Source organism: Pocillopora damicornis, chromosome 1, assembly GCF_964200805.1.
Source record: "Pocillopora damicornis chromosome 1, jaPocDami1.2, whole genome shotgun sequence".
NCBI lineage: Eukaryota > Metazoa > Cnidaria > Anthozoa > Scleractinia > Pocilloporidae > Pocillopora > Pocillopora damicornis.
The window spans coordinates 8,429,946-8,456,028 of record NC_142670.1 but is presented as its reverse complement, the minus strand read 5'-3'; the positions used below and the strand labels follow the sequence as shown (position 1 = coordinate 8,456,028).

The 26,083-nt window shown below is 36.8% G+C and overlaps 1 protein-coding gene across 1 annotated transcript; it reads right to left on the bottom strand.

Annotated features, from left to right (window-relative positions):
- Positions 1–1,019: 1,019 nt before the first annotated feature.
- On the bottom strand, positions 1,020–26,083 carry LOC149051795 (adhesion G protein-coupled receptor L4-like). The gene is made up of 17 exons (XM_089214791.1): positions 25,923–26,083; positions 25,752–25,811; positions 25,289–25,487; positions 23,753–23,860; positions 23,428–23,515; positions 23,095–23,185; positions 22,979–23,028; positions 22,644–22,770; positions 22,447–22,550; positions 21,971–22,073; positions 21,713–21,863; positions 21,508–21,589; positions 21,297–21,363; positions 20,342–20,430; positions 2,225–2,347; positions 1,661–1,720; positions 1,020–1,260 (listed from the first exon to the last, which is right to left on the bottom strand). Exons 3-17 carry the CDS (start codon positions 25,419–25,421, stop codon positions 1,020–1,022), a joined length of 1,617 nt encoding a protein of 538 aa, XP_089070917.1. The 5' UTR covers positions 25,422–25,487; positions 25,752–25,811; positions 25,923–26,083.

The window sequence follows — 26,083 nt, the reverse complement described above, 5'->3', positions numbered from 1 at the left end:
GATCTTCGTTAGATATTCGCCGTTTAACATCAATCTTTTCATGTCGTCTTTAGCGCTCCTCTTGCAGTGTAATTACCGAGAATAAATGAATCTTTCAACTACGAACCAATCAGTATGACATGCAGCTCAAACGCCAAATTCCTTTGTTTGCGCTGCTTCAACTGTGCTAGCCCTCGTGAAGCCCTCGTGTATACAGTAAACCGGTGCCTGCCGTACGCTGCACGAACTTTGGTAAATGCGTACTTCATCACTTTGGATCTGAGCTACTTAGCACACTCGATTGGGGTCTCCAAGTTAGGCACACAACCGCGTATGTGCATTACCTCCTCCACTTGTCTTTTACTTACGTAATAGTTAGATGCAGTTGTCCGCGCATGGTTAAAGTAGCACCTTGCACGGTAGGTCATACGGTAGAACACCAAGCCAAATATTCTTGGGTTGATGGGTTACTTCTAGCTTTCATAAGTATGGGCCATGCTGCACGCACTGCGAGCTATGCCATGACAGTTAGGTGCTACACCTTAGTACATAGGATATAGTGTATAGTATATAGTATCATACCTTGTTGCGACGGCGACGGCGATGGTGAGAGCGGTGGCAATGTCGCTGCTTAAGATGGATGAGAATGTGAATCTTTGATTAGAACGACATGTCAACCGAGCTCTTTTTTACTGTGTAAAGTTTCCTCCTGGCACCGTTTTTTTTATTTTTTTCAAAATATTGGGTAGTGAGTGACAGGATAAGCAAAGGGCATAAAGTGTCGTAATTTCAAGCTTGTCACCGTTACTCAATTTACAAAACTTAAACGAAACGGATATTTTATAATAAGTGGACGCTAGCAAGGACCTTTTTGATTTCCTTTCAACGCAGGTTTTACTAAATGTGTTATAACACCATAAGTCACCACCGTTACGAAATACTTAACATGAACTGTGCTAAACGAACGGACACTATTGGAATACATTACAAATACCTCGAACGTGCCCGTTGTTAACGCTACTATGATACTTGGGTTAATTCTAACTCTCATAACTATGGGCCATTTTGCACGCGCTGCGAGCTAGGGCATGACAGTTAGGTGCTACACCTGAGTACATAGGATATAGTGTATAGTATATAGCATCATACCTTGCTGTGACGGCGACGGTGATGTTGACGGCGATGGCAATGACGACGGCGACGGCTCTTGCAACGGCAAGGGCGACGGCCCTGGCGATGGCGACGGCGACGGCGATGGTGAGAGCGGTGGCAATGTCGCTGCTTAAGATGGATGAGAATGTGAATCTTTGATTAGAACGACATGTCAACCGAGCTCTTTTTTACTGTGTAAAGTTTCCTTCTGGCACAGTTTTTTTTATTTTTTTCAAAATATTGGGTAGTGAGTGACAGGAAAAGCAAAGGGCATAAAGTGTCGTAATTTCAAGCTTGTCACCGTTACTCAATTTACAAAACTTAAACGAAACGGATATTTTATAATAAGTGGAATACATCACAAATATCTCGAACGTCCCTGTTGTTAACGCTACTAAGATACTTGGGTTGATGGGTTACTTCTAACTCATAAGTATGGGCCATTTTGCATGCGCTGCGAGCTAGGGCTTGACAGTTAGGTGCTACACCTGAGTACATAGGATATATTGTATAGTATATAGTATCATACCTTGCTGTGATGGCGACGGCGATGGCGATGGTGATGCTTAAGATTGATGAGAATGTTAATCTTCGATAAGAACGACATGTTAACCGAGCTCTATTTTACTGTTAACAGCTTTCCTCCTGGCACAGGTTTATATATTTTTCAAAATATTGGGTAGCGAGTGACAGGAAACACAAAGGGCGGAAAGGTTCGTAATTTCAAGCTTGTCACCGTTACTCAATTTACAAAACTTGAATGAAACGGATATTTTGTTATAAGTGGACGCTAGCGAAGACCTTTCTGATTTTCTTTCAACGCAGTATTCTAATAAATGTGTTATAATACCATAAGTCACCACTGTTACGAAGTACTTAACCCGTAGTGTGCTAAACAAATGGACACTATTGGAATACATTACAAATACCTCGAACGTCCCCGTTTTTAACGCTACTATGATACTTTGGGCTGATGGGTTACTTCTAACTTTCATAGGTATGGGCAATGCTGCACGCGCTGCAAGCTAGGCCATGACAGTTAAGTGCTATACCTGAGTACATAGGATATAGTGTATAGTATATAATATCATACCTTGCTGTGACGGCAACAGCGATGGCGACAGCGACGGGGACGGCGACGGTGACGGCGACGGCCATGGCCCTGGCCACGGCAATGGCCCCAGCGACGGCGATGGCGAGAGCGGTGGCGATGTTGCTGCTTAAGGTGGATGAGAATGTTAATCTTCGATTAGAACGACATGTCAACCGAGCTTTTTTTTTTTTTTTTTACTGTGTACAGTTTTCCTGCTGGCACAAGTTTTTTATATTTTTCAAAATATTGGGTAGCGAGTGACACGAAACGCAGAGGGCGTGAAGGTTCGTAATTCAAGCTTGTCACCGTTACTCAATTTACAAAACTTGAATGAAACGGATATTTTATAATAAGTGGACGCTAGCGAGGACCTTTTTGATTTCCTTTCAATGCAGGTTTTACTAAATGTGTCGCCACTGTTACGAAATGCTTTACCCGAAGTGTGCTAAACGAACGAACGCTATTGGAATACATTACAAATACTTCGAACATCCCCATTGTTAACGCTACTATGAGAAGAAAAGACTAATAATCACATTACCACATTAGGGTATTATGTTGCACTAATTACATCATAATATTCAGATAACGTGTAACAATATCACAGCGTTTAGGTATTGTCTTCTCGTAAATGATATTATGGCATCAGGGGGCCGTGCACAAAGAATAACATTAACCAGAAATTTTGGACTCATCTGATAAGAGTAGTGGTATGTGGCTTTTGCGAGAGCCTCGTCGATTAGAGTCCAGAGTTATCGGGATATGAAAGGGTCGCATTTAACTTGTTGTATCATTTCAAGTTTAAATATGTCTTTTTGTGTGCCGACGCGTGACAAGAAACCCAGAAGACCCAGTGGAAAAAATGGGAACGTATTCCCTATCCTAATGCTGGGCACCAACCTCTGAGGGTTAGAGGTAAAACAGGCTAAATTATGTGAAAAAGTTAACTTAAAGCTCGAAAAGTTCGAAAAATGAGATGTATACATTACAAATGCCAAACCTTCCTTTCGAACTACAGCAATATATCATATATATTAAAATAAAATAGAATAAACACAGGACTGATTCCGCTATGCGAAGAAAAAATAAATTTGCAAGTCTTTTGTATTTGTTTTATAAAACGATAATTGGCATGTATCTCAACAGACATGAGTCCCTGGCATAGCTCTTTGCAAAAGATAACGCACTTCACGTCATCACACGTTGTTATCTAAAAAAGCAATTGGACTGATATTTCTTCGCAATTGGTATTCACCATCATTTTGTTCAATCGAAACAATAAATTAACTACATGAAAATAACTGATAATTGAATGTTTACTGTTATTACTGGTAACAGAACCATCTGTAATTTTCCTCTGCTCACAAAGCTAAAAGTTAGACATATGTATCGTGAAAACGTTAATTGATATCGTTTCAAACATATTTTCATTCATTCAAATGTTAGTGTAAACTTGATTCTGACTGTCAGAGGGTTTATGTAAATCCTTTCATAAGTTCCACAAACGATATCAAATAATGTTTTTATGATGCCTAAGCGCTTCTGTTGCCGTTAGTTTCCTTAAAATAATATTAAAGAAAGCAACCAAACAAAAAAAAACAAAACAAAACAACAACAAAATTAACAACTTACCCGTTTTGCGCACCGGAATCTTGTACCAAAAGAATTTAAAAGCTATACCTAGGCATACTACAAAATGATAAAAATAAAAGCAAAAAATACTAATTATCATAATGATAATCAAAGTGATAAATAATAATAATGATGATGGCATAAAAAGATTAAAATCACAATCACAATAAAGGAGAAAAATAAATGAGAAAGAAAACGGGACTTATTTTTCATATAATTCCTATTTTTTAACACCTCAAGTTTATGTTTGATCATTGTCAATTAATACTATACATCTTTCTTCCTTACGGCGTCCGCCATCTCTAACCTGCTTTTCTGAATTAGTTAACTTCACATCAGCTAAGATTATCTGTGAGTTCATGTAATTTTGGTAGTCGAGATTTGAAAATTAATTATTTCCTTTTTGAGCTGACACCACCCTCACCCCGCCCCCTATTCTTCCTCCCCCATCTGAACAGACTTAAAAAAACCTTAAAATTAAATGTGAATGTAAGTTCTTATAAATGTGTAACTGGAGATACGCAGTTCACCGCATACAGTTGTTATGGGAAAGGTTGTGGAAAAAAACAAAAACAAAAACAACAATTTAAAGTACATGCGACAAAATCAAAAGATTATCTAGGTGGCGGTGATCAACATTGACATGTAAAGTAAGTAAAGATAAATTAATTAGGGTTTCTTTGTGCTTTTTTTCCGTTTTTCATGCAGTTTGGAATTTAAAGTCAGTCGTATTAAAAACAGGTTCAAACCCATGATGACTCGTCGTTAAAATGACATTTTCTCAGATTTCCCTAAAATCCTGAGGTCGTCTGACCATGACCTGAAAGCCACCCACAATACCTGTCAAGGTTATAGCTTGCACTTCTGACACGCTTTTTCCCGAGAACTTCTTCCAAAAGAGCTGTATTTATTATTTGTTTTTCTAAGAGGGCACGGTAACGAGTCCTGCAATCTTTGGTCCGGATTTTCTTTTGTCTGCTCAGCGGCACTGCAACGCTTGCTCGAGTCGCTAGCTACAACCTTAGCTTCGTTGCCTTTTTCATAAATATATTTCGCTTTGCCAGCTGAGAAGTATTTTTACGTAAATCACTTTAAAGCAAATCAAGCTGATTAATTACTTATTAATCCTCTCCTTCTCTTTCTCAAGTCACTGTGGCTGCCAGCAAAAATAATGGTTTTGAAATGATTTTTGGTCGCAAATATGCCATTAAATGGGTTGACACGCGGCATAAAAACCGTTTGTAATTAACCTAGACCTTCACCATAAGTAACTCAGGAAGTTAGAACGTAACGTATTTGTTTAGAATTGAATTAATTGATGAGGTTTTCATTCATTTTATATCTGAATTCGTCCAAACAATTTGTTCATTAAAAAACATTGAGCGATATCTTCAGTTCTATGCTTTAAATACGCTTTCGGTAAGTCTTTGCAAGTCCGCTCAATAAGGACTTTTGTACCGTAAACTTCACAACAGAAAACGAAGGAATTCAACGAGAAAAAGCGGCATTAAAATTCCACTTTTGACAAAAGACCAGATTTACACACGCGATTGCACCAAGTAAACGAGCAAACTCCCTCAATCTCGAAACAGATTTAAATTTACTTACAATTACTTTCCATTTACTGACTGAACAGAGCTATACTTCGTTCATCAATAGTCGATGGAAGTGAGTAATACTTTCTGTAAGATCATTGACTGTTTTTAAAGAAATAATTCCCGTGACAGAAATTGAACTTAAGTTTGTTTGCCAAACCAGTGCCGTTGATGTTGTTGTTGTTGTTTTCTTTTTTAAAACGTGCATGTGCTTTTGTTTCTTACACGCTCTCTACTTTACATGTGTCAGGTTGTGACAGATACCTGTTAAAAAAGTGTTTCAAAGTTTGTTTGGAAGCCTTTTAAATCACCTTTTCCATTAAAAATATTTCAAATAAAAATATTTCGGTAAAGCCTCTATTTAATTTGCATTACCTCAGTCTGTTTCAATTACCATTTACTCGTTCAAAAATTGTTCAGTTCATGGAGGATCTTGCCGTAATTAGAGCCCTAAATCACTAGGGTTCTTTTGGAAAATATTTCGTTGAGTTTAAAAGAAAAAGAACTGTTATTCATAAGCTAAGGTCGGGAAAAACTGTGCACTCTGTCTTCAGTACCGGTACTCAAGACCTTGGGCATACGTACTTCGATGCGTCATGTTTAAAAGAACACGGATTGTAACTTGTGGCAAGGGAAAATTCCGTTGGTTAGATTATCCCCATCTCAGCGCGCTCGACAAAAGTTGTGAAATGTACAGTTTCCATCGCTGTTTTTCCAGCTGCAGGCGATGCAAAAAAGGGAAAATACCAGGATGATCATGTTCAACTACTGATACACGCTTAAAAGTTCATTCATCGCTCACAGTTAGGTGAGCCGAGCATATTATGTGAACAACATTTTTACTTTTAAGAAGCAAGAGAAATTTTCCTGACACAAGTGCAAGACTGCTAATGTTTCAGAACATAATATACTTCATGGTTGGAATGTGATCTTACCTCCGGGCATCTCACAAATGAAGGCGTTTTTATCACCCTGAGAGATACCATTAAAGAGGCCTCCATTCTTAGATATTTCCGCGTAATAGTCGTTACTATCTGGCTGAGAATCTCGCCATTTCGAAATATTTAGTTTTTCTCCACTCTTCCAAGTCCAAACACCGTGATTCTTCTCTAAACCAATGTGCCACGCACTAGTATCCGAAGTACCACGCTTTTGAATCTCATGACTGATAAACTGCCATTCTTCTTGAGTTTCGATGGAGACTAAGTAACCTCCCTGTTTGTAACAGACAAAGCTGTTTTGATACCAATCTCTTCCGCTTTTCGAAAATATGTAGGATGAGTTTTTGAAACAGGTTGCTTGGCACTCTATGGGAAAAAATTAATGGAATAAATAAACGAAAAAAAAATGTATACTGATTAAAACAATAGTGATAATTCTGATGATGGAGACAAAGGAATAAATAAATAAACGAAAAAATGTATACTGATGATAACAATATTAATAACGATAAAGATGGAGAAGAAGAAAAAATATAACATTAACGATAAAAAAAAACAATGGGCATCAAAACCCTCTACCTCACCGAAGGAAAAATTAAAATTAGGCAAGGTTTTAAAAGTGGAAATTGGAGAAATCAGGGCAATAGCAGCGTTAGTCTTTGATTTTTTTTTTTGCTTTCCAACTAACGTTTTTAATCGCAAAACGATGTCATTGCAGCAGGAAGTCTACGACTAATCATTTTGATAATTCATTAAGACCCTTTTTTTTACAGTTTTTTTAGAGATACATAAATATTAAATTGTAATTACACTGCCTCACCTGTTCCTGGCAATTCCATCATAAAATGAAGGATGACTGTAGAAGAGAAAATGGGCAAAGTATTTGATTGTTATGTTTCAGGTTAGATTAGTGCTAAAGCATTTCATTCGCTACATGCGCCTTAAAATCTAACCATGACTCTTTTACCTTCCCTAAGGAGCTGACTGAGGAATTTAAAAAAAAATGCAGTATCTCCGCAACCAGTCGAACAAAACTTATTACATATCGAAAAAAATTTTAAGGATATGGTTGACTTTCGCGAATGTTCAAGGGATTCGTTTGGTTGTCGTTACTCGCAGACGTAACTTGGAAAGTATTATGTAGTGGGCAAAGGAGATGAACTAAAACCGAGCTAAATTGCCCTGAACCAGCCACAAAAAATTCGCAAGATGTAAAAGAACAAACACTTGGGCGGTGAAATTTCTAGCTATTCAAAACTAGTCCAGATCTTTAAATGTTGAGAGCATGATTGTTTATTGACATTATTCGAATACTTATATTTCACCAACCCATTGTTAACGAGAACATATTTGCAAATTCGCGGATGCTCCCTATGGGAACTTGGGTGTCCTGTGGTTGGACGTCAAGGTAGATAGAAAAAAGTAATAATAATAATAAAAAATAATAATAATCAAACAAAAAACAACAAAAAAGAACTAACAAACATATTTCTCTTATAACATTATCTTCTTTATACCCGAAATCAAAATCTCGAACAGCGTTAAGGTATTTTAGTATTTATGGCTTTTTTTTCATCATAACGGTTCCGCAAGTTCCGCTGGTTCCAGAGATTGCTAAGGTTCCACAGTCTGCTGATATTCAATCTATTAACACCCCATAATGTTCTTGTTTGCTTGGTTTTTTTTTCTTTTTAACGTCCAAAGTAATTGCGGGAGATTCACTTCGAAAAACGAAACCCCACCGGGTTTTGCGGTTGGTATGCTACGGAGTCCGAAAACCGAATTTCAAGGCAAACCGTATGGTTTACATTCTCTATTATCGTGTAGTGACAAGGCATGTTTTTTTTTTCTTTTTCCTTCCAAAGTTATATTAATAATTCACGCCTTTAAGTGACTACATGCCAAGTTATGTCAACACTCTAAATTTTTCGCAATGCCGATCGCCAATAGAAACACAGAAGTGTCCCTCGTTGTCTCGGGAGACTGTCAGCAAAAACATATTTTGCGGGTAATAGTTGCCCTTACCAGAGCGTAGTTAAATAATCTGCTGACCGGAAATTTGGATTGAACTTTTTTTTTTTTAACTCAAAAACAGCTTGAGCTCGCTGCGGTAGAACTCGTTAATGGTTGCTGACCGTGTGCGCGTCGAGTTTCCTCGAAAATTGTGCTTAGAGCCAGGATTCTTTTTAAGTTTCATCTTAGAAATCTTCCCTTTTTTATCTTTCGCCATTCACAGGCTAGTTTTAAACGCAGACAAATAGCAAAGGTCTCAACATGCAACCGAAATCATATGTTTACATGATGGATGTACTTCCAACGGGAAGTCTATGACTGATTATTGTTATAAACTCGGGAAATATTTTTTTTTTTTGCAGAACATTTTAAGGTACATAAACTGCTAAATTTGGAATTACACTACCTCGCTGTTCCTTGCAATTTCATTTCAAACAGTGAAATAGTACTGGCAAAATATCTTATAGCATCTAGTCAGGTTTTATTTGTTGCACTTTAGCATCGGTTTTGACGTTTTCTTTTACCTTGGAAGGCTAACGTTGAAAATCTAAAACATAAAGCAGGTCGGCATCATGTCACCCTGGAGAAGCTTATTGACTGCAAAAATGACTCTTATCAAAGGAAAAGGAGTCGAGTACAATTCCGCCCCTAAATATGTGAAGACTTGAGGTAAAACGTCAACTGACCGAACAAACCCTAACTAAGAATGGGAAATTCCTAGTGATATTCTCCTATTGTTATTCTAGCGCTAATTCAAGGAGTTTGATTGTTTTGCCGCCGTTACAGAAAAGGAAGCAAACTTTTTTCTTGAAACGGTCGAGCACCTTTACGAGAGAGATGAATACTTGCCACTTGACTTGCGTCTCTCTTTATTTGAGGCGGCCGAGGGTAGCAGGATGCCCTGATACCGACATTTCCCATCATTCATTTCTTAATTCATTTTTTAATTCATCATCTTCTTTGTTTCTAGAGCATAACCAGGAGAAGTAGTAAAGCTTGTACTTACTTAGCGCACAACGTAAAGACAGGGCTGTGAACATTTTGCTGGTTTGAATCCCACGCATCGCAACACTTATCAACTTACTCAAATACAAGTTGCCGTTAGTATATGTCGACACCCTTGTAATGATTCGTGACTTAACAAAATCACAAGAGCGGCAGATTTCAGACAACGTCTTTGCAACTATTTTGTAGGACGTGAGCGTAATAAACATCACATTCGACAAATGTTTGCTGACATAAGCCGCGAAAGTTCTATTTTTCCACTCGTAAACGGACCAATGAGACTAAAAACTCTTTGCAGCAGATGCAGAATGCTGTTTATTTAACAAATACAAGTAATTTACGACACGAAAATAGTTTCAGCAAGATGACTTATATATCTTAACAAATGTTCTTATGGTAGACAAGAATTGCAAAAAATTACGTTATTCAAGTTGTTGTTTCATAAAATTGGAACAAATTCCCAGCGATAATCTGGATCTGATTTGTTGGCTCGAAGATATTCTTCACTAAATGCAATTTAAATAGACTTCAGGTTGGTATTCCACAAATATTTACCCAAACTTATCCAATCAATTTGTGCGACTCGAATATATGCCATTTTTCTGACCAAAACAAAAACGATAATGTTGCGAAAAAAGAAATCGCCATTTGGGGCAACGCTTTCTCAAGGATATGAAAAAAAAAAAAAATATATATATATATATGATAATAATGATAATCATAATAATAACAGTAATAAAAGCCGTTCTCCAGGTAAGTAGTGCACGTTTACATGATTTTGTTTGAATAGTAAACATTGCGATTAGGACAACGAAGTTCCAGTTCAATTACCTTCTCTTTCTTAAATTACTTTTTATTCCAGCGTTGAAAAAGCTCGTATTAGTAACAACATATGTTACGCCGACAAAGCCCTCTCAAGTGTTCAACGGAAAGGATATGTAAGGCCCTCTGATGAATGTTTAACCCAATAATAGTCTTTTCAATTAATTATTATATCGCAAGAGATCAACGAGCTTTGAGCTTGCTTTCCATCGCACAAAATGCCGCGACACATGATGTCTCGCACGCTCGAACTTGTTAATTCGAAAGTAGCTATCATCAACTAAATGGATTGAACAAAACTATACCTCTTTTTAATCAAAATATTAATAATTAAATAACTGTTCCCTCAGGCGTAAACCTGTTTTACGCTTTTGTAATTGACTACTACTCTACTCTTTTTGGAAACAAGGAAGATTAACTTCTATGTAGTTATTAAGTCATCAGAAAAAAAAAAAAAAAGCGGAGTACAACAGTGCATATGTGAAGTAAAACGAGCGACTCAGGCATCGCACTGCTCAGAATGATCCTAAATGATTGAGCCATTTTTTTTGCGCCTTAGCGCAGGTTATGAAACGCCTGTTCGACATGGAACTATTTCGATAATTCACGTAACGTTTTTACCGACAGGAGTTTGTTAGTCTTCTATTGAGTCAAATAAAAATATTGCTGTTGACGAGAATTGGCAAAACGCTTCAATAACAATGCGGCCCGCCTTTAATTAGTGCGCGATGGTTAACTCTATCACACCTTGGGATTTACTTCACGCACCTAACCGTTGATTGACAGCTCAAATCTGCAAGTGACTCAAGTATTCCCAAAACAAATTCTGTTGACCAGTCACAGCTGTCTAGCTCTAGACATACCAACTGATATTCCGCTCGATGTTAATTGAGCACGGTAGGTACATGTCGCTAAAGACAATAGCATTCTGTGCGAGGGAAGGCCTCCGAAATTTGAAATACCCCTTTAAGTTTTATGTTACTTTTACCGCCTTTTCCTTTGCAAAAGTATTTGAACTAGTGAAACTCGGTATTGAAAGTAATAAGCAGCCAAAATGATCAGAACTGGAATAACATGCCGAATAAACAAGGTTCAGTTGGTTTTACGCGTACCTGAGAACCAAGAACGTGCTCGCAAAAGCTAATTGGGGAAAATGAGAAGCTATCACTTCTCCAGGAAGCGCCATTTAGCTTACCACGGACGTGAAGGGTCTCCCCATGGTGGCGGCTCACAGTGTTTGAGCCCTTTGTTGACATTAGGGAAATCAATTAAGTTTTGGAGGACGCGTGAAATGCTCCTTATTGGGATCAGTCATGACTTATCCCTTGAGAGGGGGGAGGGGTATTAGGGCGGGATCCTGCCTGCAAATAATTCAGTTTTATGTTTGAATTCAAGATAAAACAGAAGTCTTGCAGAGTTCTCATTCCAGATTGAATTGAGGTGAGAACATCAGTAAACAAGTTAAAATCTTATGCTTCTCCTGAATCTTTAATTTTATTGCCCTAGTTTTTTTTTTCACAAACCTTTTTTATATCTGTGTGTGACAGCGAATGATTAAAACCTCAGTGAGTAGAGAAAGTTTTTAAAGCTGATAGAAATAAGATGTTTGCAAGTATTACCTTAATGCTTGACATGCTTCACTCATACATGTCAAATGTGCGTATCTACCATTGTAGAGGTGTATCCCCCAGGGGTTTTTTAACACAAGGCAACCTCCAGGGTGGAGGATTAGAAGACCATAGAATGATGTTTACTTGGCATTTGTACTTACTACAATCATATATTAAAGCAGTACTCTACCTGATTACATGATATCTTTAACCCTTTACACCCCAATATCAGAATGCATATTCTCCATACTGTTCTATACACGTTTCCTAATGTGCTGGCAAGGAGAATTTGTTTAACAATCAAGAGGTTCTTCAGTTGATTATCATTTCCTTTATTCTCACGACCTTAATTTGTGACTCAGGGGTGATATTGAAAGGAGAAATTAGATGCCAGTCACTCTCAGGAATTAAAGTGTTAATAACTGTAAACATTTTATATGCTCCTTGCAACTGTTGATACCGATAGTTAGGATTGTTACGAAAGCAAACAGATGAACAGAAAACAGTGAAAAGAGGGAAACTGTAAACTTTACCCTATGATTGAAGAAACGAGCACAGAACACTTTTAAAAAGAAGGTTAACTTGAATTGTGCTAGCCAATTTCCTCTATTGCCCTTCATGTTTTTTATCAAATAAAATTTAATCAGTTGTAGGGTTTGCTTACAATGTGTTGAATCACCAGTGTGGACTTGATTCCTCTCAGATGTCAGCTGGTAAAAGATAGATACTAGAAATAGATGACCATAAGAAAAAGTACACATCTTTAAAAAAATCACACTGAAGTGGGAGCGTGATTGATTTGTGATATTAAATATGACAGAAGCAGGAAAAACATATTGAGGTTTTTCCTATTCAGTAGTAAGTTTATTAGATTTTGGATTCTACATTCAAACTGGGTGAGATTAAATTTGTCCATAACATGCTCCATTATGGTTTGTTTATATGGAAATGTAATTGTTATTGTAGCTTCAGAGATGTTGTCATAACAAAGTTTCATTTAACATAGAATGTTTTAAGAACTTTCTTTATTTCTCTTCAGTACTATTTACTATTTTTGGGGCACTGACATCAGTATGCATATTCTCCATACTGTTCTCAAGACATTTCCTTATGTGCTGGAAGGGAGAATTTGTTTAACAATCAAGAGGTTCCTCAGTTCATTATTATTGCCTTTATTCTCATAACCCGTAATGGTTGATTCAGGGCTGATATTGAAAGGGGAAATTAGATGCTGGTCACTCTCAGGGATTAAAAGGTTAAAGGAAGCAGGTTATTAACAAAAATATAACTTGATTTATGCAAGCATTTAAATAGGTCAGTAACATTTGATGTTTTCACATGTAACAGGATGATCAAGCTGAAGATGGCCTCAAAAAGGAGTGAGCTCGACTGTAACAATTAGGTCACTACTTTTGAAACTTAGGCACTTGGTAAATAGACCTGGGCTTGCAATTCTGATGATTACAGTTTGCTGAGGTAATTGATATGTCAGTTCCCAAGCAGGAACCATCCACATGGCCTGTTCAATCATAAGCTATGAGATAACTTTAGAAAAGTGCATTTGTGTCATTAGAACCATTGTCAGTACCGTACCACCTAGCGACAAAAATTAATAATTTTCCGTAAGTATGAATGTTTGGAAGAAGTTATAGTGTCAACTGACCCTTTTTTTTGGCTAAAATGAATAGGATTTAATGATTGTGATGTATATCTCTGAGCTTTTAAACTTGCAACTTTGTATAAATTGTAACTGTTTACCATAATTATTTCTTTTTACCTCAAGCCCTCAAAAGTTGAAGCAGGTCAGTCAATTACCTGCCTTCCTTTGTTTGGAATTGTGTTATTATATAATTTTGCTGTGTAAGTTGCTACATTGTAACACGTAATATTGTTATTTGAACTGAATTAAATACCCTTGCTCAAGCTTTCATTAATGTGTGGTGTATCTTACCAATACTCATACCCAAGCTAAACATTGATATAAGGAATCAGTCACAAGATATGTGGGTTTTAAAGGGTGGGAAACTGGAAAAGCAAAGATCCCCCTTTAATTAGGACTGAAATTAAAGTGGGCTCTGCTAGTTTAAGTCATGTTTCTACTTTAACCAGCATGAAAGTTAAATTAATTGGTATCCGCATAATGCACAAAGCAAGAATAAAAAATGACTTAGCTGAATAGGTTATAAAATTAAAATAAGAAAGTTGTGCAGATCATATCTTGCCCTCTATCCTTCTCTGGATATTTACTCAAATAACATGATCACTATCAGTCCCTCTTGCTCTCACTTTCCACTGAGCTTGTGGAAAAATGATAGCCTCAATAAATATTTTTTTTTTAATGAAGAAAGGAAAGCCTGCCCTCTTATCACAGATAGTTCTTTTGTGCACCATCGATATATACCTAGTCTTATTTGTACATGAAGTTGATTGTTCTAAGTAAGCTAGTTTTGAAAATTTCTTTGTTTGACTCAATTTTACCTCACAAACCTAAACTGAATAAATAGAAACTTTTTTTTTCCTTTTAAGATGTGCGTGAAAATTTTGAAGTCACGACAGGCTTGAACAACAGGTTTGTAAGGAATCTGCATGTGTGTGTTTTCAACATATAAAACCCGTGAAAAGGTTGCTTAGCTTTTTTCAGTACACATTTCTTTTTCTAAGAATCTTGCTTATTTGGTCTATGCTAAGTTCTAATTTTCCTAACAAATTTTACATTATTTTGAATGTTCTTCGATCTCTTAGTATCAGTTAATATTCATGTAATTGAAATAATTAGATCAAATCTTGCAGATTTTTGGTACATTTTTCCATTGATCCTACTGACATCTCAGCATGTGTAGGGATTAATATTGGCTATAAAAGTATAGTTAAATTAAATATTTGTGCACAGCCTATGCATCAAATATTTGCAATAAAATATTGTATCCTTCTCAAAAATAGTTTATCAGATTAAGAATGAGTTACCAGGTACAAGTATGGCTCCAACGATGATAGTTTCCAGGTTTGAAAAAAGTCATTGCCTGTTAAAACCCTTAGTTCCCTTACCTTGACAGCCCAACCTCATCAAAAGATTGGCAACAGGAGTGATTAGAAAATTAACAATACAGACAAGAGAGCCTATTCCCACAAGCACCCTCCGTGATCCTGTTCACCTACCATGAACATGACGTTTCAAACATGGTGTATGTTTCCCTTACTAATTATTTTGTAATGGTGTTTACAAATTGTGGAAAACGGTTGGGTTGAAATATAATACAACGACTTGCCAGTAGGTAGTCAAATGAAAACTTTTTACATATCAATGAAATTTATCGTTGTGTTTCATGTTAAAATGTAGCAATAACTCCACCTTCCAGTAAATTCGACCATTTGCAAACATGAGAAAATACCATCAAAAACTTTTCAACCCATTTAATATAGCCAATAACAATATCAACTCAACTTTAAAACTAAAGAGAAAACTTGATTGATATTTGGAATTGATTTCTGTGATGTAAAAATGAAATCCAGGCATTATCTCAAGTTTTCCACAAATGTCTTCGTGGTCGAATCTTAAGTCTCTCTTCGTCATCAAGTTTTAATCATGACATTTTAGCTCTAGCTTTCCTTTTAAAGCAAACTTTTGCGGCGCAAAAAAGATGTTAGACAAATTTCGTACTTCTTTAACTAGAGTTGCTAAGATCATGGGAAGTTGGCTTAAAGAAACCTACATTATAAATAGTTACAGCAGAGGTTACCGAATCAAATAACAGAAAAAATCTCAAAAAGACACCTTGTATTTCCAGCCAGAGGACAATCATGAAACAATGATAGCCAAAACAGGAAAAGTTTTAAGGAATTACAGGCTCAAACACGAGTTGAAAATGACTTTTCTTTTAAATTTCTACGCAAAACAGAGGAGGTTGAAACGTTAGCGAAAAAATGATGGGGCAAGCAGTCATACCTGGCAACTTCAAGAGAAGATATGAGAGAAGCCCATACGATTCTGGCGTCTTGATTTACTGATTCACTGTCATCACGGGTGTATATACTCTTCAATCGACTGTGGATGTCTGAACTCGAAGTAGTTTACTGCCGTTTCTTTCAATTTTGGCTCATTTTCCTAGACTAAAATTATCAGTCATGCTCAAAAGAATATAATTTGAACTGATGCTGACATCGCACACTTCTCTGAAGAAAAAAAGACTCTCTATCTCCGAAAATTTGCTCAAAACATCAGGAACTACAACGAAGGTCCTCAGCTGCTTGAAGATACCGCTGACTAGCATGCGTTTTATCGCACGTTTTATCGCCAACTCTTCGTTTCCCTTCTAACCCCCCGGACTGGTCTCTTAGTCCCCTTGAAGAAACTCTTCCACAGCCAGTGCTCAAGAGTTTTTTTAAAGTTTTTATTGTAATGAGGGGCTAGCAAATAACTAGGAGCTCCGCTTTTAGGCTTTGCCAAATCTATATATCATTTCTGTGAGTGCACGTCGTTTTAACCCTTAGCTCATTCTGAAAATCAACAATAGAATACTAATGGTGCTTAAACTTGCGATGACTAAGGAAAAAGTACACCAATTCAACTATTTTTTTCCAAAGCCCGGATCGAATGTTAAACTTTGCATCTGTCTAATCTAATGCCAATTTGAGTGGACCCTGTTGATTAAGTTTCATCGCTTGTCTAACATGTCGAACTTTCAGCAGCTAGCTCACCCATAGAAAGAGGAGACGTTTTTCCCTTTTGACATCTTGTCATTTGGCATATATAAAACGATAGCAACTAAGCTATGGTGCTCCTGTTATCCTAAATATGGCTGCCAAAGCTGTTGTGCAGAAAACCAAGCGCAAGCAACTTGACCACTGCATGAATTAATTTCTCACTTGTGCTATTTGCTTTCTGATCACTTTCTGCTATATGGAATCTAAAAGCCCTCAGGAATCCAAGTTGTAAGAGATCCTTCTCTAATTATAAACTACGAGTCTACTGCGGACATGTGTAGAGTCTGGTTTGTTTTGTTTTAATTAACAGTGCCAAATAACCGCCACCTGACATTTCTTATCGGTTTGCGGTTTGGCTGAATTTCAAAGGACGTTCCAAAATCGATATAAATGTTTCGAAAATGAAAAGTCAAGATATAATAAAGGTGGTACTTACCTGGCGCATAACTTTTAGACAAAGCTTTCCACACTTTGCCGGATTCAGTTGCACGCATCACACAATCCATTAAGCGCACGATACTGTTATAGCTTGCTGTCAATAGCTGTCTTTACTCTTATACGAATGTGTTATTTCGGTTATTCATTTATTTATTTTTTTAAATTATTTGGCATTGAATGGAAAGTGAAAAGTATTGAGAAACTAATAATAATAATAATGATGATTTTACAAAGATCCCTAACTCTTCCTTTAGCGATTAAACAAATAGTTTAGAAAGCCCGCGTGTAGAGTCTGGTATTTTTCGGTATTAGATTTTCGTAGGTTTAAAAATCAAAATGAATTATTCACAAATGGAAAGTCAAGTTCGAAGGTTTCATAGCTACGACAGAATAACTGAAGCAGGAATTACAAACTTCGTACTTACCCAACACACAAGATATTAAAAGGGTTTTGAAAATTTTGATCGGTTCAGTTCCATTTATCATCCACTTCATCATGCCCAAGACATGCAAAGGTTGCTGTTGAAAGCTATTATTACACTTGTATTTGTTTCACCCTGCTTGAGAGTTAGAATTTAATGCAAATAATTATCTCTGATCGTATGTTAATAGCGTGTGTCTCCTTCTTTCTTTTTCTGTTACAGACGAACCACAAACTTGCACCTGATGTGGAGCATTGTTTTTTGTTTGTTTGGTATTTTTTTTAATTCCGTCGAAAAACTTAGAGGCATTAAACTAGTTTTTGTGTTTCAAGTTTTGTAGAGAAGCAGCTCAAACAAAATTGATGTTAGGAAAGATAATTTTTTTTTTATGAACTCTGCTGAATGAACTTTGTCTTAAACCAGCTACCGTTTTATTAACCAGCAGCTAAAGCTAGTATTTCATCTGCTCGTATGCGTAAATGGAAATTATTATTTATTCATCTCGCCGATGAAGTGCTACGCATTTCTGTCGGTAGGTTTATTTACTTCGTATGCCTTCAACTCTGATGTACTAACTCGCTCGTGTGTTAATAACCGTGCATAATTATTTTTATAGCAAACGGCAAACTCCGAGTCAAAGGATTTCTTGTCGGTTTTCTTAGATCATGAATTGGATGTGAATTTACATAAAGTTAATCGTTAATTAATCAGAATCCCAGCGGAGGCTAATGGCCGATGGTCTTAGTGTTCAGCCTACAAAATAGCTCTCCCCTTCAAAAGCGTCAGGCAGACCATTATTTTTGTACCCAAATGACTCAATTCCAACATTTCATAAGGAGCGGTGGGGTCTAAAGGTCTGAGTGTGCGATGTCCTTGGGTCAGTGAGGTGCTCTGTGGGCGAGACATTCTACTCTCCGCGCTCATAGAATAGTTGATTATTTATTCGGGAATTTCTCCAGCCTAAGCTGCGAAATATTTAGTCAATCGAGGCTTAAAGCGCGTTGCCCTATCGCATTTGAGCGCAGTGGAGAGAAAAGCACTTGCGCATTCCATTCCATTGTGTACCTTCTTCCGCCTAAATCGCATGCTTCGTTATCAATGTTGAGTTATAAATAGGTATGACATAGTTTAGACTGTTGTAAACCAAGTCGGGCATATTTATATTATCGTCTCCTTCTCTCAATTGTTGACATTCCTCTTCAATGCTTGCCTCTCAGTTATAGTTATACTTGAAAACAAGGCCTATGGAAATATTCCTCATTTCTATCGCTGAGCATTTTTCCTATAAATTGTGTACTCTGTGTAGATGTTCTTTAATAGCTGTTAAACTAAGTTTTTTAATAAAGCTCGAATATAACGCGCGCTTTAATTGCGAAAAAAAGATTAAAAATGGGCAAATGTAGCTGACCCAAAAAGGATCCAATCACTAGGTTTTTTCTGGTTTTTTCAAATTAGTTGTTTATTTATTCAAACATTTACGTATTTATCTATTTATTCATTAAGCAAGAACTTTGAATGTCCGCTTTAGCTACTATTACTATTAGTATCATTTGTTACGGTACAATTAAACCAACAGAAAGAACAATATTAAACAACTTGTAATATTCTTACCAAGAAGCGACTGTTAAAGGAAGTACAGTATTTATACTAAATAAACTTTATTAAGCGCATTAAAAACCATCTCTTAGCTCAACCCACTGACAAAATCTTACAGTTGTCTCCAAAGTTCCTCGAAATTATATCAACAATCTTCAAAGTAGTTCTCCCTGTAGTCTTATTCGGAGGGCAGCCATCAACTGACTGAGCCATAAGAAATTAAAATTTTTAGATTGGTTTATTTCGATGAATTTTGCTTGCAAATATACGATCGCTCAGAAAATAACCTTATAACTTATAATCATGAAGAAGATAGGTGACATTTACAGTTGCATTAGTGCTTAAACAATTATAAACACAATGACCTTAACCTGCATGTCGTACCTCAGACCGATCGCAACCGACTAATCGCTGTTAACTAAATGATTGCACTAAGTAATTGACTGTTATTTCTAGTTGGCTAGATCCAGTTACTTGAGTTAAGTGCGATTTGGATTCAAATTCAGCACAATCTCACTTGTTTGACCTGTGAGCACTTCCTTGTGGCGTTGTCCTTTATTGAAGATGGAAAAACGATGTTCATCTTTCTTTTGAATCTTTCTTTGATCTGCACATAGACGAGCAACATAAATATTGGTTCTGAGCACACACACATTTATTGAAAGACTACAACTTGATGATATGCAGTTAGTATAGAAACACCTTAATTTTTTTTCTTACTTGATTGTTTCGCATGCAGTGTAAAGCGAAAATTAGGAAACCCTGCAGGATAAGCATGATTTCAGATCATTCCTTTTTAACATATTTAAAAAAATAGGGAAATATCTATTTAGATGCAAATGAAGAGATATTTAGGAAGAATTGAAGAAATAAAGAAGAAATCTGTTTTATTCAGCATAGTTAACAGCTTTTTGTTTTAATAATTCCAATAAATATCATGTAACCATTGTAATGGTGTCTCGCTTGGTTGAAAAATTCAATCGAGATTTATATAATCAAGATTGGATGATTTTTGAGAGTAACCATTGAACATTCACCTGAGTAGAGTTAAGTATGGTGAAGATGTAGGCAAAAGCTTTATGCACAGGCAAAAGGAGACCAAATAACCACGTGATACCCATCAGGGGATTTATCACCACGCATGCTTTGATGCCAAGTCTAGGAGTTAAAAACAAAGAAAGAAAAGACATTCTTTTATTTTAATTTGACGAATAATTTTCACTGTTAGATATGGGAATGCCTTCCTGATTAAGGAATGGGGAAGTTAGGCGATTATCGCCTTAGAGGAGCACATGGCAATCTCGTCCACTATTTTGTTTTAGTTTTATGTTGCAGGTCTTACCGTACTTGCTGAAAATTGTTGTCTTCCGCTGTTGGCTGCACCAAATTGATCATTTCCTTTATAACGCTTACAAGTATCAAGATGTTGAGCTAAAAATACGATAGGAAAAAATTGATTGTTTAGATATGATTGTCGAAAAAGCAAGAAAGGATCCTTGCCAAAGACGTCATTAGTTTGGTAAGGAGAGTGGAATGAAGAGTCATTTACAGGGAACAGAACTCCCAGCCAGGGGACCTAAATTATGAGCTTCAATCCTTTGACAATAGGCTGAAGAAATTGCAAACAAAAGTGTCTAAACTGAATGAACCGTACCAAGTGAAGCCTCATGTTAAATTATATAAATTCAATATCTCCTACTCTCCCTGCTATTTTATCTTTGTTAAAGTCTTTTTTAATTAATGTGAAATAGTGTGAGAACATTAATATGGAGGCAGTGAGGATTTTTTTTTTACGCTATAAAGTAAAAGTTGGAGAATTTATGAAGCTATTTTATGCCTGTGAAGACATTGTCTCAAAGGTTTTTCTCGCTATTGAAGGCCGTCAGTAGGTTAAAATTGACAACCATCCCCTTAAACAGCAGCTCCGTCCAAAGTTTTTCGTGAGTAAGTAGCAAAAGATAAATGGTAAATATTGTGTGATCATATCATAAATACTTATCCCTTTAACTCCCAAGATCTGATTAGTAATTCTCCCCTCTAGCTGCTACAAATATTTTTAAAAATAGTTATGAGAATTTGGTGTTAGATCAAGGCAACAACTTTTACCTGATAAGTTTACATATTCTCATTTGCTGTTTCCTGTATAATGTAAGGCTATTACAGAGAGAAGTTTCATGTTGATCACTCCTGGGAGTTAAAGGTTTAATTCGCTTTTTAAAGAGCAGAGGAAAAGGTCTTTTGGCAGCAATTAGTCCAAGTATACCAATCATAATCACCAACACTAATCATAAACTCACAACTTCAATGAAAGTCACAAATGCGACGAATATCCAGGTCAGGTTGTTAGTCGAGGAAAGCCAGCAACTAAACTCGAAGAATTGAAAGGCAGGAAAGAAAGACAAATTTTTAACAAATGAAATCATACTGATTTAAAACTATACACAAAAACACAAAAGAAAGAATGTAATGAAATGAAGTAAAAGAAGGAACCGTTGAATTTTTCCTCACTATTTATCACTCGTATAGCTTTGTAATCCTTCTTTCCCAGCTGCGATGCCAAGTGAAATGGCCACCATGATCACTGGAAGACCTACCCATAGAGAAAGAAAGGAAATACAAACACTGCAATGGATGACAACACCCGTTTTGGCGATCCGAAAGCACTGATGCATGGTTATAGTTACCTGTGCATGTTGTAAAATAATAAACTTACCCCATGAGAGGACGTGATACATGTGCATCTTGGCGTTGATATTATAAACTTTCACAATGAAGAGGTAGAGATAAATTGCCTCGATCAGCATCCAACAGAAAGCGGCCATCAAGAAATACTGCATCAGAGCTGCTTTTGTAACACAAGCAGCCTGTGAAGAGAAATATTTTTTCGTATTCTTATCGCGCTCCTTTAGATTAGATATTTTTGGTGCAAATAGTAGATTCATTCTATGGATATGAAAGAGAGGCCACTAACTTTGTTTTCTGTTGCGTTTATTCCAGCGAGGAAGATGATCTGTCCAGCTCCAAGGGACATAGAAACACTCAGTCGAATTTGAGAGAGAGGTTGACGAACATCTCTGATGAAATAATAGGTAAGTACAGCAAGAACCACAAAATTTAATCAAAAGGTACAGCAAAATGTGGCTAAAGATATCAACTAAATCTTGACAGCAAAGGAAAAAAAAAAGACAGTGAAGAGCTCTAGAAAGGACCAAAAAAAGAAAGCATTTCGAGGAAAATGGCTAAACCCTAAACAATTCATGAACCGTGAAACCATGAGCATTTCAAGCGCTCTTAATGGGGCATGAAATCTACTTTGAATTTGTGAGTTATTCGGCAGACATGTATTTTCTTATTGGCATGGAGATTTGCATTGAGATCTCTTTTCTCTCTAGCCTAGTTGAGGGGAGATGAGAATCTACGTCATCAATATTCAGGTACATTACATACGTAAGGCAATAATAAAGTATTAATGTTAAAAGTATCCCGACGATGGAAAGGCTCAGTCCCACGTAGGTGATAACTTTCAGGACTGTTTCGTCCTCCTTGGTGAGCTATTTCAAAAGAGAAAAAAAATTAAAGGAGAACATTGAGGTAGTTAATTGAGCCCATAAAATGAAAGAGTAAGGCAAAAATTATTTGATTACCTTTAAGCTACCGTCGTAGTCCATTAAGACGGCAAAATGCGTCAAATGATTGCAGCTGCAAACTGTTTCTTCTGAGTTGCTTTTTGATTTAACTACATGGCATCCTTCCTCTGAAAATCCCTCAGACCTGAAAAATTAAATTAACAAAGCACACAAAATAATTCATCGTCTAGGGAAGAGGTGATGTTTGACAATTTGCGCTAGGTTTTTCCTCCATTGTAGTTTTCGCAGCGAGAACATTTGAGTCAGTCTTCCTCTCTCTAAAAACGACATGTTAGCCTAATTTTATTTAATTTTATTTTAGAACGAAGAAATACTAAAGAGGTATTTTGTACCTTTTGCTGAGGCCACTCCAAAACATGCAGCGCTTCTCTGCTGTCAAAACCTGAAAATAGATTTTATCTAGTCAGAATGAATCATAATAGCGCGTAGCAACTAATTTTAATGTTACCTTTAGGTTTTTGAACTTAAGGATGACATTTTCTGCCAATTTATTAGGCTTGGGGTCCATAGTTACGGCCATTATCCTGGAGTTGATATACCTATGAAGAAATTATATTTGAAAATGAACCAAAATCGAGGAATCAACAAACATATACTCTTGCTAGATTCAAGCGAGTTTTTTTATGAAGATGGAATTGTCTGAGACAGACAGGAAGACTTGGAACCCTATCTGAGGTTTTTGAAGGTTTCTAAGCTCAGTTTGGTTGAACTTTAATCTTATGTTTCCATATTATGTGTTTTGGGGGGTAAGCGACATAGAAGGAGATGAAAATATCTTGACCTTTTGTTGACTGTTTCATTCCTGATGGGTTGGTCCGTCAGAAGTCGGTCATGCAGATCCTTGTACACAAAAGCCACTACCAATGATCCTTAAAACCCCCCAAGAATCAACAAAAAATAAGTTAGAAAAAACAAAAACACAAAATTCAAATTTTTATCAGGCCCTGAGGTATGTGACTTTAGAAGGAAGGCAAAGAATTCAAGAAAATAGACTATGTAAACTAATGAAGCGCATTTTTATGGGGCTTTATTTCAATACAGGAATTCAGATTAGAGAAACTAAGGTAATTAAAAGTTGTAAAGTTAACACGCTGGTTAATACGAACCATTTTCCTCAAAATTTGAAGAAGCGATATCGATTGTCGCTTGCCATCGTTGTTCATCAAAGTGGAAGAAACTCGCATTCTGGCGATAGGCTTTTTGAATTGCCAAAACTGTCAGAAAAACAACTCAATGACAAATAAAAGCACTCACGGTGAAATTAACGATAGCACGTGTACAAAACATGAGTTTTGCGAAGTACACAAAATGTTTTATAATCTTAGTGAGTGGACGTGTACCGTTTGTACTTTATTTGCCCCTCAGCGAATATTCGACGGATTCAATCATTTTAAAAATGATTTTTTTATGTAAAACTGATTAAAAAGTATGGTGAAACAGAGAATTAACTCTGAAGTGTAAATTAAAGTGCTATTTAAACCCATGAATAACCCACAGGGCGTTAGCCCTAATAAAGGGAAACAGGGAACCACACGAGGCAAAGAAAAAATCTTTTGACCTCGGTGGGAATCGAACCCACGACCTCCGGATTAGATCTACCGTTACTCTGCCGACTGAGCTACGAGGGTTCGAGGGTCGTGGGTTCGATTCCCACCGAGGTCAAAAGATTTTTTCTTTGCCTCGTGTGGTTCCCTGTTTCCCTTTATTAGGGCTAACGCCCTGTGGGTTATTCATGGGTTTAAATAGCACTTTAATTTACACTTCAGAGTTAATTCTCTGTTTCACCATTTGTGTTCCCAGTGCTACGCGGCACAACATTCATATGTACCCTTACTTTCTCTTCGCCGCGATTCACCATCCTAAATCGTCCCCGACTTTCTCTGTGCGACCTCGTAGCTCAGTCGGCAGAGTAACGGTAGATCTAATCCGGAGGTCGTGGGTTCGATTCCCACCGAGGTCAAAAGATTTTTTCTTTGCATCGTGTGGTTCCCTGTTTCCCTTTATTAGGGCTAACGCCCTGTGGGTTATTCATGGGTTTAAATAGCACTTTAATTTACACTTCAGAGTTAATTCTCTGTTTCACCATTTGTGTTCCCAGTGCTACGCGGCACAACATTCATATGATTAAAAAGTATGTAGTACTGCACGGACTAAAATTGTGAAAACTCATTTCGTTGCTCGAAGCGTTTTGTCGGAGAACAATAGAGTTCATTAGAGAGTTTTTATGAGTACGGTTAAAAATCTTGCATATATATGCATCGCAGACGATGTGCTTATTTTGAGCTCAGTGCATAGTATGAAGTAAGGGGACATTATTTGTAAGATTTGACAATTTCAGTAAGTAAAGTGTTACTCGCCAATCTATAAACAGAGCAAGACGAAGGGTTTCAGAATTTTGAAGGATTCCTATTCTCTCTTGTTGATTTCAAACCACCTTTTATTTCCTTCTTCACCGCAAAAAGTCAAAGTTAAAAAAACGAGCAGATGAACCAATGACATCCAACAATAAAGTTTCTAATAATTTTGGTCTATAACTGAGATTTATCTTGGAAACTATGCTACTCAGTCGGTCAGTCAGCAAAACAGTAAGTAACAGAGCAATAGATTTTGAAACTAAACAGGATTGAAGGCTGCCACCTCACCCATTTTTGGGAAAACGATCCTTTCTGAAGGCCTCATTCCACTCAGGTGTTGCTTGCCATAATTAATAGCAAATTTCTCGACGGCCTCTGCCACCTCAAAGATGGATTTTCTTAGTGTCTTAACCTCTTCCATGCTGACCTTGCCTTTTGCGACTTTCTTGAGATTTATGGTGAAATCTTCAAACACACCTACAGCCTCCTATAATTACGTAAATATTCCCAGGTCATTAACTAGCCAGTCTCATATACAAAATTTAGCACAAAGCAGGAGGCCCCAGATGGTGTCCAGGGTATTCCCCCATCAAAATAACTCTTTTAGGGTCGTGGGTTACTTTTTAAGCCTCACCATTTTCACCCTGTATGGCTTGAATGGTGGTTTATCTTAAATTTCAGATATTAACTTTTTTATGGTGTAAATAGATATATCAGGGTTAAAAGCCTTCAAGTTATGAAAATTGCATACCTGTATGGAAATCTTTCTGGTAACATTTATTCCGGATAATTTTGACACATAGTAATTTGCCTGGAATAATAATAATAAAAAAAAAAACAATTGTCTGTCACATTAATGGACCGAGAAGATCTCGAAAAGTGACATGCAAAGAAACGCTAAAGGATTATTCAGAACACAAACCAAATGATCAACTGTCCTAAACAACAATGACGATGGTGCTGTTAGCGATGGCGATGGCGATGGTGATGGCGATGGCGATGCTGATCCTAATGCCGATGATAATAGAGATGACGATGGCGATGACAATAGAGATAGCGATGGCGATGCTGATGGCGATGCTA